Source organism: Mustela nivalis (genome assembly GCF_964662115.1).
Source record: "Mustela nivalis genome assembly, chromosome: 2".
Lineage (NCBI taxonomy): Eukaryota > Metazoa > Chordata > Mammalia > Carnivora > Mustelidae > Mustela > Mustela nivalis.
Genome location: NC_139021.1, coordinates 161313556 through 161341196, shown reverse-complemented (window position 1 = coordinate 161341196; position 27641 = coordinate 161313556). Strand labels below are relative to the sequence as shown.

General features: G+C 48.7%; 2 protein-coding genes across 3 annotated transcripts in view; one reads left to right on the top strand and one right to left on the bottom strand.

Moving 5' to 3' along the window:
- The window catches only part of LOC309860384 (uncharacterized protein C10orf95 homolog), a gene marked incomplete at its 3' end in the record, with an annotated part of 370467 nt that overhangs the window by 234160 nt on the left and 108666 nt on the right, over positions 1 to 27641 (top strand). The window lies entirely within an intron of this gene.
- The window catches only part of SUFU (SUFU negative regulator of hedgehog signaling), a 113979-nt gene that overhangs the window by 22346 nt on the left and 63992 nt on the right, over positions 1 to 27641 (bottom strand). The window contains exons 4-8 of one of the 2 annotated variants that reach the window (XM_082722497.1): positions 15007 to 15149; positions 13798 to 13883; positions 13458 to 13530; positions 9912 to 10065; positions 7819 to 7930 (exon numbers count right to left, since the gene is read on the bottom strand). In XM_082722497.1, coding sequence (XP_082578623.1) covers positions 7819 to 7930; positions 9912 to 10065; positions 13458 to 13530; positions 13798 to 13883; positions 15007 to 15149 — 568 coding nt within the window. Of the gene's footprint in view, positions 1 to 7818; positions 7931 to 9911; positions 10069 to 13457; positions 13531 to 13797; positions 13884 to 15006; positions 15150 to 27641 lie in introns of both variants that reach the window. The other variant, XM_082722496.1, reaches the window with a different exon arrangement.

Below are 27641 nucleotides of genomic sequence, written 5' to 3'. Positions count from 1 at the left end.
GAAGTCAAGGCAGGACTTCCCAAAGGGTATTTGATGGAATTTTAATTTAAGGGAAGCTTCTAGAAAGGCAGATGGGGCAAGGGCTGGATGTAACACACTGTGTCTCAGATGAAAGACTAAAATGTTGGCATTTTGAGGACTGAGGAGGACAGGAGAGGCCAAACTAGCAGTTTCATTCTATGTGAGCCAGCACCTTCCAATCTTAGCCAAAGAACCACCTTTTCCCTTACCACCCAATGAAACCCCCTTAAAGCCTGTGGGGACCCTCCATCTGGAGATGACAGGGCACAGGGTTTTCCTTCCTGATCTCACTCTGCCCAAGGTGCTTTCTTCTAGCACCCTGCCACTTCCACTCCATGTCCAGTCTGCCTCCATGGCTGGATAAGTGCCCCTTGTTGGCCCCTTTACGCCCAAACAGAAGCTCTCAGGAGGCCTGTCAGGTGGTTACAGCTGCTAATCCTCAGCTCCTCACTCAGTGCCAGGGCAGGGGAAGCATCTCTGCATGACCCGGGCGGCCTGGGTGCTAATTCTGTGATTTCCAGTCGGAGCTGGTTATTCTCTCCTTTCACTGGGTGGGCTGAGCTGTAACCGCTCCTACGACATCACTTCTTGGACTTTGATTAACAATTCTTTTTAAAGTTTAAAGAGTCACAGGGTCTTCTGACCCTGCTCTTCAGAGACAACCACTCTCATCTCTGTTAGTGGACTCTTTTGGTATTTTCTCCAGACTGTCTGACTTCCTTCCTTCCTTCCTTCCTAAGATTTATTTGTCAGAGAGTGAGCGAGCACAAGCAGGGGGAGTGGCAGGCAGAGGGAGAAGCAGGCTCTCCATTGAGCAGGGGGCCCAATGTGGGGCTCAATCCTGGGACCTTGGGATCATGACCTGAGCTGAAGGCAGACGCTTAACCCACTGAGCCACCCACGTGCCCCTCCAGACTTCTAACACGCTTCACTTCGACTACCCCATTTCCCCCTCTCTGGCTTCACCTACTGACTTCCTACAAAGGAATATGAGGTCTTAACTCTTGTCTGTCCCACCCACCCACCCTCCTCTTCCCAGGAGAACGGCATCCCAAGTTTGTCTGGATCAGCATCAAGTGTCTACACTATTGTATGAAACCAGTGCTATCTACAACTGAGGCATGTACTATACTATCATGTATACTTTCAGAAAATTATACTTTACTTTTCTGGCACAGTTTTCTATTTTCCTTGGGTTTAATAACAGTCTTGGATTTCTACGTGTTTATCCCTAATTCAATCCTAAACTAACTACCAATGGTCTACAGATTTCCCCAAGATACTCAAATTCATCAGGGATTTATCAATTTTATCTTTTTCCAAGCCCTCCCTTCAGAGACCCGTCTGAACTGGCTGCCTTCTATTCTTGCTGCTTGCCATCACCTGGTGATTCCCCTGACCCCTTTCCCATGCTGGACCCCATTTCCTGTCCCCTGCGTATCTTCCTCACTCACTCTGGTGGAGTATATCCTCCAACAGATTTCACCGTATTTGGGGACATGCTTCTCTTAGCCAAACAGTGCCCACGGACCTGCCACCCTCATGGGTTTCGAGGCAAACTGAAACATCAGCTCTCCTCTGTACAGTGGTGTGCAAACTTCCAGGGCCTACTTTCCAGTTATCTTTTTTCCTACGGATTGGCACGAAGCCCCTCCCACATGTATCCTCTTTCACAGGCAGTCACCAGTGGTGGAGAGGGCTGTATCAAATGGTCTAAGGTTCGAATCCTGACCCTGACGCTTATTCCCAGCTTACTGACCGGAGGTAAGTCATATCATCTGTCTAAGCCTCTGTGTTCTGATTTGTAAAATGGGGACAACAGCAGCTCACACCACAGAGCCCAGCATGTTGCAATCCTCAATAAAAATGGCCTGCTCAGCCGTGAAACCCTGTCTGGCCCAGGAGTCTTCCTAAAGTGGGAACAGTGAGGAGTGGTTTATGGGATGGCTTAGATGCACACCTCGGTAATTCAGGAATCGATCTAAATCTTTCCCTTTATTTCTTCTTTACCACCTGTCTATGTAACACATTCTATATTTACACTTCCCACTGCATAAGGTGACTTTTTACATATCCTAAAACACTCTCTCCTTCCAGTGTCAAGATAGATTCCTGATTTTCTAGCACTGTATGGTTTACAGTACACAGCCCTGTTAGCTCTGCTCACATTTTACAGACTGACAGAACTGTGTGCATGTTTCCTCACCACCTGGGGCTCTTTAGGTTGAAAAGCCTTCATTTTTCTATCTTAGCCCAAGGGTATTTATTGGTCATGTTCTATCAATGGCAGCAGGCATGGAGAGGAAAGGAGCTGGACCACCAAGACTCCTTTTAGCCACAGTCCCAGTCCTGTGACAGGGGTGACATCTGCACTGACCACACGACTTGGGGCCTCCTCCTTAGGGATGCCTGGGAGCAGGAACCAGGGCACCAGGGTTGGCAACTGCTCAACAGCAACCTGGGTTTGACCTGCTGAGCCAGCCCAATCTCTGGCTTCTGCCTCTTGGCTGGGAGATTATTCCTTTTGCTTTCAGATTGCTGACAAAAGCTCTGAACTTTGCAGAGAAAGAACCACTTGAAGGTCCCCCTTCGGGGCAGGATTGGGATGGGGTAGAGGTGTGGGATGGGGGTCAAGCCCCAGGTGCACAACTACTCCTAAACACAAGGTTGTAACCTGGTAAACACCCACAAGCAAAGAATACATACAGTAATTTTGTTGATAGCGCCCTGAAGACGGGCTGTGAGGATGGACAGTGGGGCAGCACGTGGCCAGGGACAAGAGAAGGAGTGAAACTGGCAAGATGATGAGAGGGCGCCTTTGTCAACCAGAGGAGTTAACTCCGGCCCTAGCCCAGCCCTCTGCCTTGGGTGGGAGATGAGGAGGCCAGCTTTCCTGAGTGAGCCCACTCTCCCCAGAGCACTTGGCTTTCTGTTTTCTGAGACACTGAGTCATTTCCTCTCTCCAGTTCTCACCTTTGAGCCTTCCTTTTCCCTTCCCTGGAGAAGTGACTCACTGCTCAAGTGTTAGGTGACACTGAGGATCAAAGATGGGCGATAAAAACGCTTCTGACTGTGTGACTCTGAAGAAGGGAGCTGCCCTGTGGACTGAGGATTCAACACGCTGGCCATGAACCCTAAGGCTATGTGTAAACCGTGGCCTCAGCTCCATCTCTCTGGGGAAGTGGAGCAGAGAAAGGAGTTCAAGCGGAAATGTACCTGTGCCGGGTTTGCTGTGACGCGCCTCATTCTGCCCTTTCCATTGTGTTCTCTGTGAGAAAGGCACCCAAAGGCAGGTGCTCAGTGGGACATGTATGAATCCTAGAGGCCTGGGCCCTTCCTCCTGTTAGCCCTGCGGGACCCGGCTGGGGCCCTGAGAGCACGACTATCTCCTTCTGGATCTTCTCTTCATGAAAACAATGTACTTCCCCAGCGTGGGAGTGGTGAGCGAAGCTGGTGTGACAGGTGCAGGCTCTGGGCTAGCCATGGCCTGATGCGCTAGAAACTTGGAGCAGGGTCACCCCTGATTGCCCTGTGTGCGAGCCGTGAGTGCCAGCGGCCCAGCTGTCTTCCCAGATGGAAACTCACCTCCCTTCACTCAGTTCACTGGGTGCAATCTAGATATTTTCTTCCTCTAATTAAGAAGGGCCTCACAGGGTGAGTGAAAGAAAACACAGGTTTCTCTAAAGGATGACTCCCTGGCCAGGTTATAAGCTATTCAAGATGGGAGCAGAGGCAGCAAAGTCACCCCATCCGAAAGGCAAACAGATGGGAGCAGAGACACTCCTAAAAGTGGAGAGAAATATATGTGCAAGCATGTGTGTGTGTTGGGGGGGGGGGTTATGCGGTGGAGAAAGTCACAACCAGGGAATTCAAACTATAAAACCTTAATTCTTCAGGAAATTAAGGCAAAAAGGCAAAAAACAAAACAAAACAAAACAAAGAAACAAACAAACCAAAAAAAACGCCTTAAAAGCTGCTGGCATGATTCCCATGAAGACTGAGAAACTTGGCTCAGAAATGATGGTTAGTTTGCTTTTTAAAGGTGTCTCAACTCCAAAGCACTTTTCTCACAGTTGGGGACCTTACCCTGCCAACACGCCTGCGCACACGCACTCACGAGCGCTGCCCCTCTCTGGGAGGCTGTGTGGCCCAGAGACCTTCGTAAAATCCTCCAGCCTCAGGCAGGGAGACCCCGGCAGAGTGAGAAGGAAGGCTGGATCACTGCCTCAGGTCCCCTGCTTCGGAGCAGAAGCTGATGGAAATGCAAAATCCCCACCCAATACACCTGACCACAGGCATCCCCCAAGTCCCAAAGCCAAAGTCTGTAGAACAATCCAGTTGACATCAGACAGAGAAGATGTCCGGGGCCTTTCCCTTCTCAGGTCCCTACCGATGTTGGCAGGCACAGTCTCAAGCCAGGCTGTCCTCAGTGACAGAAAGGAGTGGCTTCCCATGCTTCCCAAACTCACCCGGGCAGGCAGTGGGAAGGGAGGTGCCAGCAAGCTGAAGGAGGCTTTTCTCAATGGATCATCTTGGGAAAAGCCAGATAAAAATTTCATGGCTGGAATGCAAGGGTTGTGAAACTCTGAAAGAAGCCCCCCAAAGGGCCAAGGACTCTCCTTCTGGGAAGGCAGTGGGAGGAGGACTAGCGAGGGCAAGTGGAGAGGAGCGGGTTACCCAGAGGGGCCTGCCTTTCTGGGAAGCAGGAAGTGAGGCCTCAAGAAAGAAAGAAAGAAAGAAATCCCCTAGCCCTGACGTGGGGACAGAAATAGGGTTGTTTTGTTTCTGAACATGAAGAAAACAAGGCTTTGTGTCAGAAAGGAATTCTGGTATAAATGAGCCAATTATGATACAGCTCGTTATCTCTGGGATTTGGAAGCACCAACGCTGACCCCATGTCTTCCCTAGAGTTAAGTCTGCATTGTAAGCTTCTACCATGGGGCTTAGCCTTGTTTTCAGTGTCACGTGAAAGGTTCCTATTCCTACACCAACTGGAGGGATGAGGTCCACCAATGAGATCACTACCACCTCAGAGACATAGCCTTGTGTGTCCCTCATGGGGTCCCTGAGAATGGGGTAAGAAAGGTCACACTAGGTAAGACTGGCCTCTCTATACTTCAGTCTCCTCATCTGTAAAAGGGAACAGTAAGATTATCTACTTCCCAGAGTGATTGTGAGAATGAATGAAGGTCATGCGGTGTAAAGCACTTGGAATGTTACTTGGCACATGGTCGTCACCATGTAAGTGTTAGCTACTAGCGGGCTATGAAAACAGCAAGTGCTTGACCCCTGCCCCTGGCCCCTGCAAGTAGGCCACAGCCCAGCTGCTAATGCCCCAGCCCCATCGGCCCTTCCGAACCACAGCTTCCTCAGACCATTCCCAGAGCCATGTGGAACCAGCGTGCCCCAGCCGAGAAAGCCTGACTAAAGGAAGCTCAGATGCACACACAGGAAGGCCCACGCTGGCTGCTCCCCCACAGGGAGAGGAACAAACATTGGTGCCAGCACATTTGGGGTTGGCTTTCTCAGTCGCAGTCCATGTGGTTTATCTGAAATGGGGTCAGGTCCCAGAGTGGGCAGCACAGATATTACAATCGTGCTTGCTGATCTAAACGGAGTCTGTCATCATCGATCATGAGATAACCTCAAGCTAGAGCCGTGAGACACTTTGTGGGGTGTGCTGGAAAAGGATCTTGGCAAAGCAAGAGGAACCACTTCTCAACCAATGGCTAACAAATAGATAACTAGCTCTGAGAACCTCAGAGAGACATTCTGATTCCCTCCGGACTGCAGATTCAGCACTGTGGGTACCTGACTGGTCATTGGAGCTGCAGGAAGTGACCTATTTGTAGCTCATCTATTTGTAGCTCAGTCACCTCAGGTCAAAGGTGGAGGCTGTAGCTCTTACCTGGTGTCTACAGACAGCCCTCGGACCAGACCCAGCGCCCCTCTCACCGTCAGGGCTGGGCTGAGTCTGGGCTGTACATATGCATACAGAAGCCTGAGCCCTGAGGCCCCTTCCCCCTCAAGTGCAGCAGCTGAACGCCTGCCCAGGATGGAGAGTGAGATCTCAAGCCTGCTCCACATATACAGGAGCAGCCAGTGGGGTGTGTCTCTGCAGGAGCCCCTGCCCTTCTGCCTGGAAACCTGGACCTCCCAGAGGTGACAGGGCCATCTGAACTGAGACCGTTTACAAGTCATAGGTGATAGACTGGAGCCTTTAAGCCTTCAAGTACCTCCCAGATTCCCCACCAGTGCCAAAGGGGCCTAGAGGGTGAAGCCAAGCTCAGGGCATGGGAAGGAGCATGGCCCCAGGACAGGGTCCAGAGTCCCAGGTGGAGAGCTTCCAGATGCCCCACGCCTCAGCCTGGCCATCTGCTGCTGCCAGAGGAAGATCATGGTGCCTCACGCCAGCTACTTCAAAGCAGATGGCTGGAGAAACCCACTGGCTGGAGTTGAAAGCTGCTCAGACATGGCAGTGGAGGCTTCTCCAGTCTCTTGCCAAGAAGCTCAACTTGCATCACTTCTGGATGCCAAACTCCAGGTGAGCCATCTTGGGCATCCAGAGTAACTCTCCCTCCCCCACAGTCTGCTCCCAGGTTATAGCCTTGACTTTAGGCCAGGCCTCCCCTGGCCTCCCCTGTTCCAGCCCTGTCAGCTCCTTCTCCTGCTTGAAAATTCTAGGGCAACTTTAAGGTCCGTCTCCATCTCATGTTCTTCCTCCTCCAAGAAGCCCTCCCTAACTATTCCAGATCATCCTGACTTGTCTTTTCTGTAGACTGTTAGATCACAACCACTTCTGGGGGTTGTGGATGAGCAGCTGAAGCTAGAATTCAAAGACGTGGCTATTCCCAACGAAATGCATCTACAGCTCCACTCACACCAATTTCAGTTCCTGCACCTCCAAAGGAAGAGCCGGTATCCTGGATGGCCCCCTGGGCCCTGAGCTCGCCACACAGCAAGAGTGTAGTAAAGACTTCTCAGAAGAAGGACAGATCACCCTGCTCTTGCAGGAGTGCTGTGCTTCCTTCTGAGCCCAGGGCACAGCAACTTCCTCCCTGGCAGGCAAGGTTTCTGCTCTGGGCTGCCAGCTCCCAGGCATCCCCTGCCAGCAGCTATTCCCTACAGCTTCCCTGATTCAAAGGGCAGAAGGGGGTGCCCAGCTCCAGCCCTGCCTACCATTCATCCCCTATCAGAGGAAGAGAGGTCAGCAGGAAGAGGACCTGACCGGTGGAGGTAGCCACAGTCGCTCCCAAAGGGCTACAGGGGCCCCTAGACGGGCAGCAGAGGCCTGTAAAGGACTTCCCTTCCCTTCTCTGGGCCCCATGGAAGGAAGGCAGGAAAAAGGGCCTCAGCAGCAGGCATCCACTTTGGGGCTGGCCAGACAGGGAGGCCCCTGGGGCCGCAGCTATCAGCCGGAGACCAGGCTCCAGGAAGGAAGGAAGGGCAACTCTGGCCGAGGCCGAGATAAGGAGGGGAGTCATGCTCAGCACAATGGGCTCCCTCAAGGCTGGGATTTTGCCCCAACTTGGCCTCCTGTCTGCTCACACAGCGCGTGTAAATATTTACTGATGTTTATATTCCTGGGCCGCTGGGTCCCCTCTGAGGCCCTTCCTATGACCCACAGGTCTGTGTGCCCCAGAGACCCTGGGTCCATCCAGCAAGGGCTATTGGCATTGTTCTCTCATGCAAGCTCCAGGAAGAGACACTTCAGGACAAAACTGCCTCCCTTGTACCAGCCCGGGAACGCTGCTCTCAGGAAGCTCTACGAATCCCCTCTGTGGACCAGGAACTTACGGAGCCCGGTCGTGGGTGAAGCCATTCTGCCGTTGAGGGTTGATTGGCGGAAGGACAGGTTTGCTGTTGATCTCAAGTCCTCTCCTCAGGGTCTCCCGGATCTGTTCCGTGTCTGCAACAACACCACTAAGTTGCCCGATGGCCCTTTGGGCTCCTAACATCCCTCAACCCTGTGCTTGGAACCGGGCTCTGCAGTCATGCTAGGAAAAGGTCCTAGGAAACCCGTGAACCCACTCTAGACGTCAGCCTTGAGAGCTAAGTGAGAGCACTGTGAGGACACAGGCCAGATGAGGCAACCGTGCTCTCAAGGAATTTCTGGTTTGAAGAGCGCCACTCTTGCAGAAGATAAGGGGGTGGCCTCTGGACTTCAGAAGGGCACCTTCCAACATAGGGCTCTTCACTGTCCTTCCCCTTCCTGTTACATAGGCCCCAGACTGACCCTTAACATAGCTCCAGACAAGGTCTTTGCCACTGCCCAAGCCCACCTGGGGATTCTGCCCACTGCGATGGATGCCAACATAGGGCTCTTCACTGTCCTTCCCCTTCCTGTTACATAGGCCCCAGACTGACCCTTAACATAGCTCCAGACAAGGTCTTTGCCACTGCCCAAGCCTACCTGGGGATTCTGCCCACTGCGATGGATGCCACTAAGGCTGTAAGTGCTCCGCCATGAATGAACTCTTATGCATTTTTTTGGACTCTGTGTGGTTGGATGATACCCTGCCACCCTTCTCCTTGGGTGGGCCAGTGGGGGATGACCTCACCAGAGGTCCCAGGGAACCCTGGTGTCTACAGACAGCCCATTTTGGTCCCAGGGAACCCTGCTTGTCCATGGGTCTGCCAAGGGCCAAGAGGGTGAGAGAGGAATCTCTAGGTGGAATTTTTGCAAGGTGCTTTGTTGAACTTTGGGGTGAAGGTCACTATTCTGGTCCATTATAGAGATTTTTGGTCCAAGATTTACCTATACAAACGGCAAACACATCCCAAAAAACAAATTAATGCTGGTTGCTCAAAGGATGGGCTTAGAGTGGACTACAGAAGCGATAATACTAACTTTTCTGTCTGACTTGTTACAGTGATACGGCTTACTTCATTAATTTCTGAAAAAATTAGCCAATAATGGCTGAAATTTTGGATAAGACTATGCGTCCTTCCTTAAATTATCTTTCTTGTCAAAAGCAACTAAATGATTTTAATGACTGTATGCTTTCTCTCGGACCCTCCCATGGGCTTATTAGCACACTATCAGAACAAGCAGGAAGGCAAAAGGGGGTTGATATTTGCACGAGGAGCTTAAGTTGTCCTTTAGGCAAAGAGTATAGCTCCCGTAAGTGCTATCCCATGTGCAGGCATTTTGTTCAGCACTGTAGGAAGGTGGGAGGAACTAGACAAAGAAAGCAGAAAAACAAGCTGTCAATATACATATAGGTAAATGGCTGCTTTCCTTTTGGAGTTGGGTAGGGATGCCCTTTGCTAAGAATCATAGCTGTTTCTACAACCAAGACCACCTTGGTGAGCTTCCGGCAGGAGAGCCACATCCTTCTTCCCCAAGGCCCCGTGCAGAAGGCAGTGGGTATAGGGTGCCCCGCACATGGCCCCTCCCATTGTATCTGTAGGACAGGGAGGAAGGGAAGTTTGTGTGCTGGTCCCACACTCAAGCCTCTCTCAGCTAAGGCCTGGGAGGGCCTGAGGTCAGTGATTCTTGGGTCTGGCATGGCTTTCAGGCCAGAGCTGGGCCCTGTTTCAATTCTGTGGGTAGCCAATGCTTGTTCTTTCAGTCTTGGGTGGATTATGGCCTTTTCCTGTAACTGTTCTATGGCTTCCACTCACCTCCATGACCTCAGATTGCAAGGGGACAAATCTAAAATACAATGCTCACTGCTGGCGGTGCATCTGAAATACACACAGGAAACACAAGAGAAATGGGCCAATAGAGCTCCCGTCATGCCACGCTGCTGGAAGATCTCTCCTGCTGTTTCAGTCCTGCCAGAAAGGAACTACTGAATGGGCTGTCGATGCTATAGCCCCATCGCAAAGAGCCTGAAAACCGGGCCTGGAGACAGGGGAAGGGAGGGCTGGGCGGTCACAGCTACCCTTGCCAGAGAGCCGCCGTGGCTGTGTGCCGATACAGATGCTCCGGCTGTCCTCGTCGTCCTCAGGGGGCCGGCTCAGGTCATCCCAGGCACACTTGGCGCTGACACCGCTCAGATTGGAGCCATCCGTCTCGATGCCTTTGTCAACTCTCTCCTGCTTGGAAAGAACCAAAGAGCCAGAGTTCCTTCAGCGAACCAGTGGCCCAAGGTCACCACCACCTTTCCGGTATTCACTGAGTTCTTGTAGGTGCTGAGCATGGAACAGGTGCTGGAAGAGCAGGATGTCTGATCTTGTTCTGCCCTGGTTGCTAACCCATGATGGTCTCTGCCAGCCACTGACTCCTCTGAGGGAACCAGGGATCAGGGGAAGCCAGGAAGCATGAAAATCCCAAGGAAAGCTCATCTTCTACCTGGACCTTCCAGTAAAACCACCAGCATACCTGTTTCAGGGTCCTAACTCTGGCCACCCCATGCTGGCCCATGGAGCTGATGTGGCACTACAGCCCTGAGGAAAGGCACAGTCCTTCCTCTACTCCCTGTCATGCAGGAAGAACCCCCCAGTTACTGCCACAGAAGACAGGGTGGAAGCCAGCCACAGGCTGGAGAGGCCAGGACTGGGCCCAACTCCTCAGACCTCACACAGCAGTTCCCTCTTCTAACAGCAGAGGGTGTGGTCACCCAGAAAAGCACAGCCAGAGAGCAGCAGCAGGGCAGGACTTCCCCTAGCTGCATCACTAACTTGTTTGGCAAAGGACTCTGGATGGAGTTTCTTTTCCATTTCTTAGACTGAGATGGGGGCCTGGAGGGCAGTGGCCATCTGCAGACCCCATCAGAGGCCCTGCCTTTGTGTAGGCCTTGGCACTGTGGAGTCCCAACATGCTCCAAATGGCCTCAAGGAAGAGCTGTACCCAAACATCCCTGGGATTTCTGGTAAAACATAGTTCTGTGATGCTGGGCGTTGGATTAAAGGTCATCTGGAAGGCTCTAGCAACGCTGCTTATAAACAGCCATGTGGGCCAAATAAAGCTCGTGAGTTGAAAGCACCTCAGTGAGAATCTGTAGCTCTGACTCTCTGCCTCTCTGCCTGACCCTCCCGCTGGGGCCTCCACAGGCACCACATGGGCCTGAAGCTCAGCCAGGAAGCCTATCTGTGGGAACAAGAGGGAAGGTCCTTATTTCTTGGGACCAGTCAGCAGATGGCCCTGCCCTGATGCCTCTTTTCCAAGAGTCATACTTTCCTCCTTTCCAGAGCTATAATCAGCCTGGGCAAAGATGGGATCCATTTTTTTTTTTTTTAAGATTTTATTTAAAAAAAAATCTCTACACCCAATGTGGGGCTCTAACTTAAAACTCCAAGATCAAGAGTCCCATGCTCTACTGACTGAGCCAGCCAAGTGCCCCAAAGCTGGGGATCCTGAGCAGAGACAGGGAAAGGCTGACTGACAGGAGCAGCTCTGTGCTCCAGGCAGGAGTGGGCGGGCCTTGCTCTGCTCAGGGTAGAGTCTGAACTTTTACCATTTCCACTGGCTGCCCTGAGGCCCCCACCTAAGCAAAGAGCTGAGGATGCCCCTTGACTCAACTAGTTCACCCCATTTATTTTATAAGTAAAAAAGAAAGAGTTAGGCTCCAGAGATGTTAAGGGACTTTTTTAAAGCACACAGCTCGCTAGCAGCAGCGCTCAGAGCAAAGGAAAAGAAGACAGCTCTACAATGAACCACCTGCAAGCAGGCCCCAGACAGCTACAGATGAGCACTGAGGAGTTCCCACTTGGTGCACAGGGTCACCAGGAAAAAAAACAACAACTGGGCTTTCTCACCGATGTCCCCTTGCTTATTTTTTTTTTTTTAATTTTAATTTTTTTATTTTTAAGTAAACTCTAGGCCCAACATGGCACATGAACTTATGATCCCTGAAATCAAGAGTCAAATGCCCCACCTAATGAGCCAGCCCCTTCCCCCCACCACTTGTTTTTAAAGACCACTGGTTTCTGGATCCTGCTGGCTGGTCTCAGCAGAGCCCAAAGACTCGGATGGAGAACTGTTCTTGGCATGCAAAGGATGGGCTGCTTACCCTACCAGCCAAATGACCAAGTTCTTTCTTAGTGCTTGGCATTTATGACCAGGGCTAACCAACAGCCCACGGTCCCCCATGCTGGATCCCAGCGTAGCTGCAGAACAAGGACATGGGGAAACATAGCCTTCATGGTTCCTGGTTTTTGCATAAGCAGAAGCTATAGAGAAACCAACTTTAATGTAGAGGTAACAGAGGATCCTGGCAGCAATTTGAAAACTTCAGTGTTAAAGGCACTAGGAAAATAGAGGAGCATCATGTGTGAATGAGTAGGGCTTCTGCCCCAGAACTCAACAGGTCTATAGTAAAGAAGCCCCAGGGACTGCTGGCTGTATGTCTGCCTGCTACCTTTCCCTTGCCACCTTGCGTCCCTCCTGGAGGACATGGAGCTCCTGGCGGCTGCCCACAGCCTGCCAGATTTTGAGAGACATGAAAGGTTCAGAGATGGCAATGGCCTACAACTGGTCGGGGGAAGTAGAAGGAAGTGCATACATGCCAGGAACGTTCTTAGCCGTCTACTGCCCTCTTTCATGAGTGGCCCATTAGGAAGATATGCTCTAGTGGTTTTCAAAATTAACTTGCATGCAAAGCATGTTTCTTCTAAGAAATCAAAGATGTCCCTGCACAGCTGGGCCACAGTGAGTGGGCAACTGCAGGCCTGCCTGTATACAGACTTCCTTTATGTATCTAGGAATGCCATCCTGCCCAGGAGGGGAGCCAGGAGTTCCGATGGCCCAAGCTGAAGCTGTATCGAAAAGGGGTGTGTGATCACTTGGCCAATCACAACCAACTATGGCTGGGGCATGGGGTCAGTATCACCCATCCTGGGTGTTACAGGGTGCTGGCAGTAGGGAGGTGGCTCCCTGAAGGAAGGTCTATGTTTTTTGAAGAAGGGGGAAATGGGAGGATGAATACTGGACATGCCGTATCGATGTTCTATAGTGAAAAGCTGGTGATCTTACTTTTTTAAGTCAGGTTTATTGATGTATGACTTGCATACAGTAAAATTCATCCTTTTACTCCCACCCTTTATTTTATTATTTTTTTTTTATTGGTACAAACAATTTCCAGTTTGCTTCTTTGATGTAGTTCCATTATCTCAAAAACTGCTCTTATATTTTAAAGTGTTAGAGTAAGCACGGATCCTCATTTTTTTATGATTCCAAACAAGCTATGACTGTAGTATCATCCCAAACAATCTCAGTATTATACATTTCCATCTCTTTGTAATATCAAAGTAAATTTAACCCCACCCCTTTTAAATCCCAAAAACCATGTGTCTGAGGCAAGCTTTCCTGGCCTGAGCTTTCTGCTCCCTACGTGCTCTGCAGAATTCAGGAGATAAGTTCCAAATCATGCTAGAGTTCTGATCATTCACAAATAAAGCTCCTCCGTTTTCCCAGCATGAAAGCCAGTATTATTTGGAAGAGGCCTAGGCATAGTGTGCTAGAAAGGTTTTCCTCACTCAAGACATACTTGCAGGTGTGGATCGATCTCAAATATGGTCTCTCCCCTCCGCATGTCAGTTATCAGCCAGGGGCCGCCAGCGCTGTGGACAAGGAAAGGGGACAGGATGGTAACTGAGAGTCTGGGGCTGATGGGCTGGGCGTTCAGACTTCCCTGTGCAGGCCCAGAACACAGGAGAGCAGTTCGAAGTCAGGGACTGTCAGGGAGTGAATCATCAGAAGTCCCTGATGTGAAAAACCAGTGCCTGAAAAACAATGTAAAGGGAAGCCCACATGTAGGGATAAGGAGGGACTCCCACCCCCAGGCCCAGGAAGCCAGGCCCTACCTCACAGGGCAGGCGTGTACTCACACGGGCACCGTCCGCAGCAGCTCCAAGATGCCCTGTCCATTCCACTGCTGGGCTGCGTGGAGCTCCTCGGTGCAGACGCCAACAATCTGAGACCCAGGGACAAGATGCCATTGTGTGTTAATAGCCATTCATTCCACCCATCGAGGAGGACCACCGCCTGGGCTCTTTTAGGGTCAACTCAAGTCAGGGGACCCCAGGCAGGATCTAGGGTCAGGGGCTTGTCTGTCCAAAATGGGATGGTTTCCTTAGGAGGTGTAGGAGTCCAAGACAGGGCACTGAGGGCTGACCCTTGTCCTACTACAGTGGGTCAGGTGTCTGGGTGACACAATGACTAGCTCCGTACTGTAGAGGTGAATATCAGAATGGATCCTCAGGGGGCGCCTGGGTGGCTCAGTGGGTTAAAGCCTCTGCCTTAGGCTCAGGTCATGATCCCAGGGTCCTGGGATCGAGCCCCACATCGGGCTCTCTGCTCAGCAGGGAATCTGCTTCCTCCTCTCCCTCTGCCTGCTTCTCTGCCTACTTGTGATCTCTGTCTGTCAAATAAATAAATAAAATCTTTAAAAAAAAAAGAAAAGAAAAGAATGGATCCTCAGCCCCCATCTCTGGAGCAAGGGTAGGTTTAGGGAGATGTTCTGGCCTAAGTTAGGATCACAGGGAATGTAAACACAGGAGATTCTGAGGCCCTTCAAGCTTCGAACCACAACCAAAGGGCCCCAGTGGTTTGCAGAAAAGTTCTTTCTTTCCTCAGAGGCGGGGCCTTTGTGTAAACCTCAAGGGGAAACAAGCGAACCTTCACACAGACCCAGCCTGATCACAAACCCAGCTGCAGCGGGGGTTGGGGGGCGGCCGCGCACTCTCCCCCTGGGCAAGGGGAAGGCAGCCGAAAGCTGTCTTCCTGCTGGGTGGTCCCATGCCTGCGGCTTTCTGGGTCTTCGTCAGCTCACCAAAATACCTGCCTTGTTAGCCCTAGCCGCTCAACTACAGTCATCCAAACCCCGGCCCCCAACCCGGGCCCTTTCCCTTTCCTCCTTCCCCCGTTGCAGCAGGCTAAACAAGACCATCCGAATCTCATGAGCCAGCCCAGGGGAAGAGAAAAATGCAAGAAGACAAGGAAATCTGTTGCCTTCAAACTCCCTACCCAGGCCCTCCTGTACTACAAAGGCTTTTCCCCCAGGGAAGGCTCGAGCCCCTGTCCAACCCCAGCCTCACCTGGAGGAACGTAACTACCCCAAAGGGTGTCTGCACAGGTTGCATCTGTGGGTCCTCCGTCAGCAGCATGTGCTGAATCCTCGACTCGCTGTTATCCAAAGGGCTGTGCCAAGACACGTGGTCCCCGCTGCAGAAGGTGTTCTCTGCGGGACAGACATGAGTGTTGGAGGCCTTGCTTCCAGCAGAGAAGCCCAGGCTGGGAAGTACCCCCATCTTCCAGAGGAAGCATTTGCTCATACGGGAGGAAAGATTGTGGCTATTTCCCCCCAAACCAAACATGTTCCTGCTTGCCAATTCTGCCAGCCTTCAATAGAAAAGGACAGGCTGCTACTGTGGCTGCTCACTCGGCCTGGCACATCCAAAGACTTATTTGGGGTTGAGGAGCCATGATCAGGTCTGCCAGGAAAGAACAAGGTGCTTCCGTGTGGGGTCACGTGGCCAGAAATCCTCAGGGAGGCTGGGAGTCAGTGAAAGCACTTCACCTGGGAAAGCACAGCCCTGGTCCCAGTCCTTTCCTGTGCTGGTGGAAGTGTTTCTGAAAGGAACCACCTGTGGAGGGCTCTTGAGCTTGGCCACTGGTTTCTCACAGGTAGACAGGTGGAGGGATTCCTGAGGAACACTGGAAGCTTCAACTACATGGAGGTACGGACGGTGCCCCACACACCTCTGCCCAGATGGACAGTCTGGAGGGGCGGGCATTTCCATGAAATCACAGGACACGGTGCCTGGCCTGACCAAGGGAAACATGCAAACGCAGCCAGCTCAGAGCCTCACCACTGTGCTTTGCAGAGGCTCAGCACTTCAAAAACACTGCTGAGGACAGCACAGCCACAAGGCAGAAAACACCCACGGGGTATGAAGTCCCCCCTACCCCTGACTCTTCTGTTCGGTACCCTTCCAAAGGTACTCTGCATTTACCAGCCTGTGTGCATCTACAGGGTCCCTCCTCCTTGTTTTCCTAACAAAATGGCAGCACACTGCTTTGCACATTTTAAATTTTTAAAAAAGATTTTTATTTATTTATTTGACAGATAGAGATCACAAGTAGGCAGAGAAGGTAGAGAGGAGGAAGCAGGCTCCCTGCTGAGCTGAGAGCCTGATGGACGGCTCGATCCCAGGACTCTGGGATCATGACCTGGGCCAAAGGCAGAGGCTTTAACCCACTGAGCCACCCAGGTGTCCCTACATTTTTAATTCTTTTTTAAGATTTTATTTGTCAGAGAGAGAAAGAGAGCATACGCAAGCTGGCTCCCCAGCCCCAAATAAGTCTTTGGATGTGCCAGGCCGAGTGAGCAGCCACAGTAGAAGCCTGTCCTTTTCTATCGAAGGCCGGCAGAATTGGCAAGCAGGAACACGTTTGGTTTGGGGTGGGGTGGGGGGTGGCAGAGGGAGAAGCAGGCTCCCCATTGAGCATGGGGCCCGATGCCGGATTCAGTCCCAGGACCCTGAGATCATGACCTGAGCCAAAACCAAGAGCTGGACGCTCAAATGACTGCACCTCCCAAGCACCTGCTACCTCATTCTTTAAATAGCTGTATGGTGGTTCATCGTAGTCTATCACTTATGATCTGGGATTCTCAACAGCTGGGGACTCTTCACTTCTGATCAATATTTAAGGCAAGGCAGAACATGAAAACACACACACACACACACACACACACACACACACCCCAGCCCAAAGCCTCCCAGGGAGGCCTGAGAGAGCTTGTGCTCTCCCTTGTCTTGGTCTGAATACTAACTCTCTTCCAGTGTCAGGTGTGGGTAGACCAACTACTTTTTCCATCTTTTTGGTCCTAACTTCAAAAGCATTCATTCATGAGGGTGAAGGAAGACTACTTCCTCTAGGAGACATGGGGAGATAAAGGGAGAGAAGGCACAGCTCTAGCCACAGCCAATTAGAAACCTTCAAATTTCCCAATTCCTGCTGTGCTCACTCTTCCCAGATTCCTTCTCCTTTTCCAGAAATATGTGTTTACAAGTAGCTTGCATGATCTACAAGTTAGAAACAAAGCAACATGTAAAATGATTGAATTAGTAGTTCAAAAGCTTACCCCATAATAAGCTCACCTCTGATGGCTTCGCTGGTAAATTCTACCAAACATTTAAAGAACTAATACCAATTCATCACAAATTTTTCAAAAAAAGAAGAGATAACACTTGCCAATTCTTTCTATAAAACCAATATTAATTACCCTGATACCAAAGCCAGACAAAGGCATTACAAGAAAAGAAAGCCAGAGACCATTATCCCTAATTCATAGACACAAAAATCCTCAGTAAACAGCAGCAAACTGACATATAAACAACACATATATACATATATGTTGACATATAAACAACTGACATATAAACAAACAACATATAAAAAGAGGTTATACATAATGACCAAGTGGGATTTAAGAAATACAAGGTTGATGTAACCTAAGGAAACCAATGAAATGTATCAACAGAATGAAGATTTAAAAAAAAACCCCACATGATCATCTCAATAGACATAGAAAAGTATTTGCAAAATCTAATACTCTTTTATGATAAAAACACTCAAACGAGGAAGAGATATGAACTTCTCAATCTATAAAAGGGCATCTACAAAAACCCTACAGCTAACAGCACACTTGATAGTTAAGACTGAATTATTTTCCTCTAAGATCAGGAACATAATAGAGATTCCCACTCTTATCACTTCTATTTAACATTGTATTAGGGGTTCTAACCAGGGCAGTTAGGCAAGAAAAAATAAACAAAATCCAGGTAAACTGGACAGGAAATAAAACTACATTTGCTGATGACACAATCTTGTACAAAGAAAACTTTAAGGAATCCACTGAAAAACTACCAGGATAAACAAGTTCAGCAAGGTTGCAGGGTACAGCAGCAATGTAGAAAAATCACTTGTATTTCTGTGCACCTGCAATGAATAATCTGAAAATAAAATTAAGAAAATTTTTGTTTACAATAGTGTAAAAAAGTAAACAGTGCTCAGGCATAAATTTGACCCCCAAAATATAAAACTTGTACTCTGTAAACTATAAAACACTGTTGAAAGGAATTAGAGAAGACCTACATAAATGAAAAAATATACAATATTCATGGACAGAAAGACTTAATATTGTTGACATTAACATTCCCCACGTTGATCTATAGATTCAATGTAATCCCTATCAAAATGCCAAATGTTGGGACGCCTGGGTGTCTCAGTAGGTTGAGCCACTGCCTTCGGCTCAGGTTGTGATCCCAGGGTCCTGGTATCGAGTCCTGCATCAGACTCCTTGCTTGGCGGGAAGCCTGCTTCCCCCTGCCTCTCTGCCTACTCTTGTGATCTCTCTGTCAAATAAATAAATAAAATCTTTAAAAAAAAATGCCAAATGTCTTTTTTGCAGAAATTTAAATGATGACCCTAAAATTCATATGAAAATGCCGGGGACCCAGAAGAGCTCGAAAAAGACAAAGTTGTAAGACTTAATTTTCCTGATTTCAAACTTGCTACAAAGCTACAGTTATCCAAACAGTGTGGTACTGGGCGCCTGCTGGCTCAGTCGGTGGAGCACACAACTCTTGATCTCAGGGTTGTGAGTTCAAGCTCCACGCTGGGTGGAGAGATTGCTTAAAATTAAAGTCTTTAAAAAAAAAAAAAAGGCCGATGTAGTACTAGCATAAGGATAGGCATTTGATCAATGTAACAGAATTTAGAGTCCAGAAATAAACCCTCACACTTAGAGCCAATTAATTTTCGACAACAGTGCCAAGACAATTCAATATAGGAAAGACAGTCTTTTTAGCAAGTGGTACTGGAACAACTGGAAATCCACATATGAAAGAATCAAGTTGGCTCTCTTCCTTAGACCATAAATAAAAATTAACTTAAAATAGATCATAGGCCTAACTGTAACAGCCGAAACTGTAAAACTCTTAGAAGAAACATACAAATAAACATTCTGACCTTAAATTAGGCAATGGTTTCTTAGATAGACACCAAAGGCACCAGTAACAAAGATTGATCCAAAAACAGGACTTCATTAATGAAAACCTTTTGTGCTGCAAACAGTACCACTGAGAAAGGAAAAAGAAATGCAAATCTAAGCCACAATGAGATACCACCTCACAACCATTAGGATGGGTTCTGTATAATAAAACAAAACAAAAACCACCCAGAAAACAAGAAGCGCTGGTAAGGTTGTGGGAAAACTTTCAACTTGGGTGCAATGCTCCTGGGATGCTCCTGGGATGCAGGGTGCACTGCTCCCGGGATGGTATAGCCACTGCGGAAAACAGGGTTACGGAGCCTCCAGAGGTTAAACATAGACTTGTCACAGGATCCAGCAATTCTACACCTGGGTATATACCCGAAAGAATTACAGAGACTCAAACATGTACATGTACACCCATGTTCACAGCAGAATTATTCACAACAGCCAGAGAAAGGAAGCAAGCCAAGGCCCCATCAATGGATGAATGGATTAACAAAACATGGTATTTATTTTTCATCCTTAAAAAAGGATATGCTATGGGTGCCTGGGTGGCTCAATCATTAAGTGGCTGCCTTCGGCTCAGGTCATGATCCCAGGGTCCTAGGATTGAGACCCGCATTGGGCTCCCTGCTTCGAGGGAAACCTGCTTCTCCCTCTTTCACTCCCCCTGCTTGTGTTCCTTCCTTGCTGTGTCTTTCTCTGTCAAATAAATAGGACATTCCAATACATGCTATAAGATGGATGAACCCTGAAAACATTATGCCAAGAAAGCTAATTCCCTAAAGAATGACTGCACTTATATGGGGTACCAGAGTAGCCAAATTTACAGAGACAGAAAGTAGATGGGTGGTTGCTGGGGGCTAGGAGGGGGGAAATGGAAAGTCAGCACTTGGGGTGCCTGGGTGGCTTAGTCGGTTAAGCGTCTACCTTCAACTCAGGTCATGATCTCAGGGGCCTGGGATCAAGCCCCACATCAGGATCCCTGACCTGAGCCAAAGGCAGACACTTAATGATTGAGTCACCCAGGCATCCCAATAAATACAAACCTAAACAAAAAAATTAGCTCAGGTCAGCACTTAATTGGTATAGAGTTTCAGTTGGGGAAGATAAAGTTTTAGAGATGGATGATGGTGATAGTTATACAACAATGTAAATGTACTTAATGCCACATTAACTGTACACTTAAAAATGGTTAAAATGGGACACCTTGTGGCTCAGTAGGTTAAGTGTCTGAGTTCGGCTGGGGTCGTGATCCCAGTGTCTTGAGATCAAGTGCCTCAACGGGCTCTGCTTCTTCCTCTTCCTCTGCCTGCTCCTCCCCCTGCTTGTGCTCTCTCTCTCTATTTCTCTCTCTATCTCTGTGTCAAATAAATAAATAAAATCTTTAAAAAATGGTTAAAATGGCAAATTTTGTGTTATGTATACTTAACCACAATTTTTTTTAAAAGAATTTATGTTTATTTGACAGAGATTACAAATAGGCAGAGAGGCAGGCAGAGAGAGAGAGGAGGAAGCAGGCTCCCCGCCGAACCGAGAGCCCGATGCCGGACTCGATCCCAGGACCCTGAGATCATGACCTGAGCCGAAGGCAGAGGCTTTAACTCACTAAGCCACCCAGGTGCCCTTAACCACAATTTTTAAGAAAAGAAATTGAAAAGGCAACCTACAGAATGCAAGAAAATATTTACAAGTCTTATATCTGATAAGTATCCAGAATATATAGAGACTTACAGCTCAATAATAAAAAGATAAATAATCCAACTTTAAAAATGGGTGAAGAATATGAGCAGACCTTTCTCCAAAGAAAATATAAAAATAGCCACTAAGCACATGAAAAGATGCTCAGCATGATTAGCTGTTAGGGAAATGCATATCAAAACCGCAGTGAGATACCATCATTTCACACTCACTAGGGTAGCTACAATTGCAATGGCAATAACAAATGTTGGTAAGGATAGAAACTGGAACCCTCATGCACTGTTGGTGGGAACGTAAAATAGTGGAGCTCCTTTGGCAAACAGTCAGGCAAGTTCTCAAATGATTAAAATGGTGTTGCCATATGACTTAGCAATTCCAATCCTATGTATCTACCCAAGAGAAATGAATACATGTCCACACAAACAGATGTACATGAATGGTAACAATAGCCATGTTATTCACAATAGCCCAAAGGAAGAAACAATGCATTGTCCATCAACCAATGAATGAGTAAATAAAATGGAGTATATCCACACAATGGAGTATTATTTGGCAACAGAAATAAAGTATTGATACATGCTACAACATGAACCTTAAAAACCTTATACTAAGTGAAAGATGCCAGTCACAAAAGGACATATGTGATTCTTTTTTTTTTTTTTTAAGATTTTATTTATTTACTTGACAAAGATCACAGGTAGGCAGAGAGGCAGAGAGAGAGAGAGAGAGGGAAGCAGGCTCACCGCTGAGCAGAGAGCCTGATGCGGGGCTCCATCTCAGGACCCTGAGATCATGACCTGAGCCCAAGGCAGAGGCTTAACCCACTGAGCCATCCAGGCGCCCCGACGTATGTGATTCTACTTGTATGGAATGTCCAGAACAGGCAAATCTATGGAGATAGAGAGTAGTGGTTTCCTAGGGCTAGAATGGTTAGGGGAGACAGGGAGTGACTCATGTGACATTGCTTTTGAGGGTGATGAGAAGGCTCTGGGGTTCACTGAGGTGATGGTTTCACAACTGTGAATTACATGGTATGTGAATTATAGCTCAAAGAGATGTGAAGAAGAATGAATATAGTAGGTGAAAGGGAGGAATCTTGGGGGAAAGGCAAAGTGGGCAAAGCAAGGCCAAGGTCCCAGATTCTTGGTTACTACCTTCTCAGAGTAAGCAGTGGCCTGGGAGAAACTGGACTTAGAATGCCCACACATCACAGCATGTTATAGGTCTATACGACCTGAACGACCAACATTAGTAGAAAATAATGAGGAAAGGATCATTGAGAGAGACTGCCCACAGACATGGGACAAGTCAGTAATGGTGGGCACAGTGCCACATTTCCCAAACTTTTAAGTCATCATAACACTTCTGTTTACCATTTGTATCATAACCTACCTGTATTTTCTCCCTAAGATTGACTCACTTTTAGGGGTGCCTGGGTGGCACAATCAATTAAACATCTGCCTTCGGCTCAAGTCATGATCTCAGCGTCCTGGGATCGAGTCCCGCACTGGGCCCCTGCTCAGGGGGGAGTCTGTTTCTCCCAGGGTCCTGGGATCTAGTCCTGCCTTGGGCTCCCTGCTTGGCAGGAAGCCTGCTTCTCCCTCTCACTCTCCCTGCTTGTGTTCCCTTTCTCCCTGTGTCTCTCTCTGTCAAAAAATAAAATAAAATCTTTAAAAAAAAAAAAAAAGATTGACTCGCTTTTAAAAACCTAGACAAACTTAGTTTAAAGGAAACTTCATAGCGGCTCCTGGATGGCTCAGTTGGTTAAATATCTGACTCTTGATTTCGGCTCAGGTCATGATCTTAGGGGATGTGGGATTGAGCCCCAGGTCAGGCTCCATGCCGAGTACAGAGTCTGCTTCTCCCTCTCCCTCTGCTCCTCTCCTGGCTCACATGCTCTCTCTCAAATAAATAAATAAATAAAATCTTTAAGAACAACAAAAAAAGGAAATTTCATATTACTACTAAATGAGGAAAATAAGAGGAAAAGCAGTGTTGCCTGCAATAACTTCAAAGCAATTTGATGAAAACAAATTTCATTTTTAACAGCTACCATTGTCTATCTAACATTGTTAAAAATGCAAATGAACCAGGGTTAAGGAGCCCTTAGAGATTCAGAGAGTCCTATCAAACTGACAAATCAGCAGGGCTGTATCAGAAACCTGAAGAGGGAAGACAGTCCTCACTATTCAGGTCACTGAATGCCTTGTCCAGTTATGACCTAATGTCTCCAGCTGGCTCTGGCAAACCCCGGTGCTTGCCACCGGTTCTTGCCAACCTTGGTGCTTGCCAAAGAGGTTCACTTTGCCTCTGTCCTGTACTAGTTACAACCCTTGGCAACTTGCCCAACCACAATTTCCAAGTCTGCTTCCTTATCTGTAAGTAGAAAATAGTGTGTCTGCTCAGTTTACTTTCCCCTGTTGCATGTAACTCCTGTACTGGAATACAATACAGCTCTTCCTGCCCAGATCCTAGTTAGCCCCTAAGAGAAATCCAGAACCCGTCACAGAGCCTGTAGCCCACAGCAAGAGCCAGTAGGTGGCACCATCGCTCCTGGTTTAAGAAAGAATTGGTCCAGTCCTCAACCACCCCACCACATCTAGCTGTCTGGTCTATAGAAATATACCCCAAACCTGACAGGAACATAAGCTGGAAACAGGAAAAAGGCTGAAAGGGTTTGGAGCCATGACCTTTTATTAACCAGAACTGACCTTGGCTTAAAAATAACGTCGTACAAACCCAAACTGTTTACATGAAGTACGAATGACCAAAAAATATTTCATACAGACTTCATTTAGGAAGGGGCTTAATTTAGGCAGCTAGAAGGGGAGACCCTAAGGCAGAAAAGGGAGACAGACCCAGTCACTGCTCTGGGACCAGGAGTGAATTAAAAGGAGGGAAGTGGGAGGAGAACGCACAACTACCCACAGAAAGATTTAGAGCACATGATGCTAACAACCTTCCAGACTAGGACATGGTTTTCTTCCCCAGCCCTGCCTCGTGGGGGAACTAGACTTATCAGCTCTGCTGTGGCCAAGAAACAGTCTTTCTTAACAATGAAAAAGCCTTGGTCACAGTTTTCAAGCCTGGGACAAAGCCACAATGGGCTCATTCTTGAGTCCAGTCTGGTCTTTATGCCCTGATGCTCGGCCCCATTCTGTGTGGAGCCACCGCGGGTCTCAGGACTCCGGCCCCAGCGCCCACCCCAGGAAGTTCTCAGCCCCTTCAGAGGGGTTTTCAAATGCTAATAATGCCTCTGTCGGAGGCCCAGCTGTTCAGTCCAGTGGTTAGAGGGGCGCGCTCCCTCTCTCTTCCTCTCTCTGGCTCCCTGAAGTGTCCTAACCAAGACATTAGGATGCAAATCGTGCGCCCTCCACGCAAACCACAGAGCAGAGGGGCCTCTGGGAGTCTCAAGGCAGGCCATTCCAGGTGAGGCCTGGATGCTCACATTCCATTCCCCTCCCTCTTCCTCTGAGCTCTGCCACCAAGAAACCTCCCTCAGCTGCTGCTTATCTGGCAAAGCCACCGGGGGAATACCACTCCAGCTGGCAAAAAGAGCCCAAAAAACTGATAGGTATAGGTCTGTGCCTTGTTTAGCTGAGAGAAGGTTTCACTACTCTAGGTCTCCTTTCCCACTAACAAACAACTCCGTGGCAAGAGGAGGGCTGTATGGGAGAACAGGGTTTTGTTTTAGGATTTTTATTTTTAGGGCGCCTGGGTGGTTCAGTCAGTTAAGCCTCTGCCTTTGGCTTGGGTGGTCATCTCAGGGTCCTGGGATTGAGCCCCTGCATCGGGCTTCTCACTCTCCCACACCCCTTGCTTGTGCATGTTCTCTTTCTGTCAGATAAATAAATTTGTTTTTAGGTTTTACATATATTTATTTGACAGACAGATCACAAGTAGGCAGAGAAGTGGCGGGGGGTGGGGGGCGGAGAAGCAGGCACCCTGCTAGCAGAGAGCCTGACTCCATCCCAGGGTCCTGAGATCATGACCGGAGCGAAAGGCAGAGGCTCAACCCACTGAGCCACCCAGGCACCCCAAATAAATACTTTTTAAAAAGATTTTTATTTTTATTCTTTCTTTAAAGATTTTTATTTTTAAGTAATCTCTACACCCAATGTGGGTCTCGAACTCACATGCTTTACTGACTGAACCAGTCGGGCGTCCTGGGAGTGCAGCTTCTAACTGGCCTCTCAGACTGGCCCTCACCCTACCCTCACTTCCTACACACCCAGCCTTAGTCTTGGTCGTTTGAAGTTGACTGTGCCGGATATAAGAAGTTAGCAAAATCTAGGGAAATAGGTTGCAGAAGAAAACAGCCATTGTTTGTAAAATAATTAGTGCTGCCTTTGAAACACTGAGGAACAAATACATTCTTCCAGAGTTCTTAATTCATCCCAATTCTGGAAAAGGACTGTCAGTCTATGATTCTGTGTGAAAGTATAGTCCCCATGATGTTTTTGCATAAGAGTTCAGAAAGTAACACTCCACCCTTCACACCCTATCCCAGAATTAATATGGCTGGTCAGAAGGGAAAGGGTTAATGTTGTCTTCCAGAGCCCAAAGAGTGGGTTTCTCGTGGCTGAAGCTTGGACCTCTGAAGTCAAACACACTTTTGAGTGAGTGCTCCCAGAGGAAGAAGGGCAAGGGCAGGAAACACAGCTGAATTTGCCAGATGTCAATGAGTCGCTGGTCTGCAAGAGCTATTCTAGAGAGAGCAGGAAAACGGGAGGTGGCCCAAAGCTGGCTGGCAGACTGGAGTCTGTCAACTCTGAGATCAAACTTTTTATTTTTTTAAGATTTATTTAGGGGCGCCTGGGTGGCTCAGTCGGTTAAGTGTCTGCCTTCAGCTCAGGTCATGATCCCAGGGTCCTGGGATTGAGCCCGACACAGGGCTCCCTGGTCAATGGAGAGCCGCTTGCCCCTCTCCCTTTGCTGCTCTCCTTGCTGTTCTCTCTCTCTCTCTGTGTCAAATAAGTAAATACAATCTAAAATAAATACATCTTCATAAAGATTTATTTATTATAAATCTTCATAAAGATGTATTTATTTTAGAGGGATTTTAGAGGGAGAAAGATTTATTTATTTTAGAGGGAGAAAGGGAGAGCGAGAGAGAGAGAGCAAGCACGTGAGCAGGAGAAGCAGGAGGGGCAGAGAGGGAGAGAGAATCCTAAGCAGACTCCATGCTGAGCTCCCCATAGGGAGCTCAACCCCACAACCCTGAGATCAAGACCTGAGCTGAAATCAAGAGTTGGATGCTTAACTCACAGAGCCACCCAGGTGCCCCCCCCCCCCGCAACCAGGTCAAACTTTTGAACAATGGAGTAGCCATCACAGTTTCTAAAGAACCTCTCTCCAGTTTTCTTGCCTTCTTGGTGCTCACAAATCACATCAGTGATCACACCTGGTTTGACAATGTCCTGTATGAATGCTCAAATGTTCTATATGAAGACACAGAGCTAGACACAGTTGTTAGGAGGGCTTAGCAGTTCTTCCCTAAAATGCCAGATGTGCCAGACATGCCCCCAGCAACACAGACAGCTGATAGGGAAGAGTCAAGTAGCTTGTCCTCCTGTCTTGGGAGAGTCCCAGCATGAAAGCAAGGCACATGGAGAGCATCCGGCAACCACGTGACCCCACCCTCCTTCCTGAGAAGGCCCAAGTAGCTACTGCAGCCACTGTGGTCTGCTTGGCAGAGCTGGCTCCAAAGTCTACCTTTGAGATTAGAAGACTGCCCCTTCAAGTCACTGAAGGCCCACAAACTGAAATATCTTTATGGGGGCTGAAACCCAAATTTGTACAAGCCCAGGCAGCCTCATGACCCCACCCCCCCGCCCCCCTCAGAGAGAGGAGATAACCTGGAGGTTTTGCTGAATGAAACCGCTCTGCCTGGGGTAGTGGAGGAGGTAAAGTTCAAAGTCAGTTCTGGTGGCCTATGCCCAGATGCTCCTAACTGGGGCCACTGAGTTGGCCCATTGCCCCTGCTGGATCTCTCCTGTAATCCTATCCTAATTTCTAAAGCCCAGGTGCCTTCTCCTTGCTCTAAGCCAAGCGGGGGGGGGGGGGGCATGGTGTGTGTGTTTACTATTCGTGCCTTGAGTCTACAAAATTTGAGGAGGTCACAGGATGTAGGACCTAATGTCACTGCCACAGATTACATTTCTGGAGCCAGTAACACACCCATGAGACACTATGCTCATTCTGGGGAGAATATGAGCCCAGGCACTGCACAGAGGATACTGGCCTAGCACTCTAAGACCCAGGGCTTCTTCCAGCTCTCCACTATTCTCACCTGACAGCACCTACCAAAGGCTGAGTGGCACAGACCCTCTTCTTGTGGGGAAAGATCAGCAACTCTCCTTCCTCCAAGAATCCAAGCGAAGTTGGTAGTGAGCGCTTCCCTGCCTGCCGGCCCCTGCTCCCCATCTCCAAGCCAAAGCTAAGGGTTCAGCTCAGAGCCTTGCAGCAGTGGTGAGGCAAGGCCCCGCATGCAAATTCTGGAGAGCGGCTGAGGGCAGTGATGCATGCACATCACATAGGAGCAAAAAATAGGTACGTCCTGGGTTATTCCCATCTAACACTCGAGCAACACAAGGAGAGGAAAGGATGGGTTATTCTAGAGCTTAGAGGCTTCAACTGGTACAAATCAACAGAATCTGGCAACCCTGCCTTTCTCTGCACATGTGCACAGCAGACCAGACGCTTGCAGAGAGACAGGTCTCAAGAGCACGACTGCACCATATCCCCATCACAGGGTTTCAACTCTCCTCCAAAGAAAGGCTATTTTCTTTTAAGAAAGAAAAAATAACAAGAGAACAAACATAGTGTGGTGGTGGGGAGGGAAGGAAACAGTCTCTGGCCGTGGGTTCACGAGCTTTGCGGCTAGCAGGCGGAGTTCACCGCTGGATGGTGTGGATGGTGGCTGGTTGTCAAGTTTGTCCAAGCCAGTCAGATGGTGGAAGCGAGAAT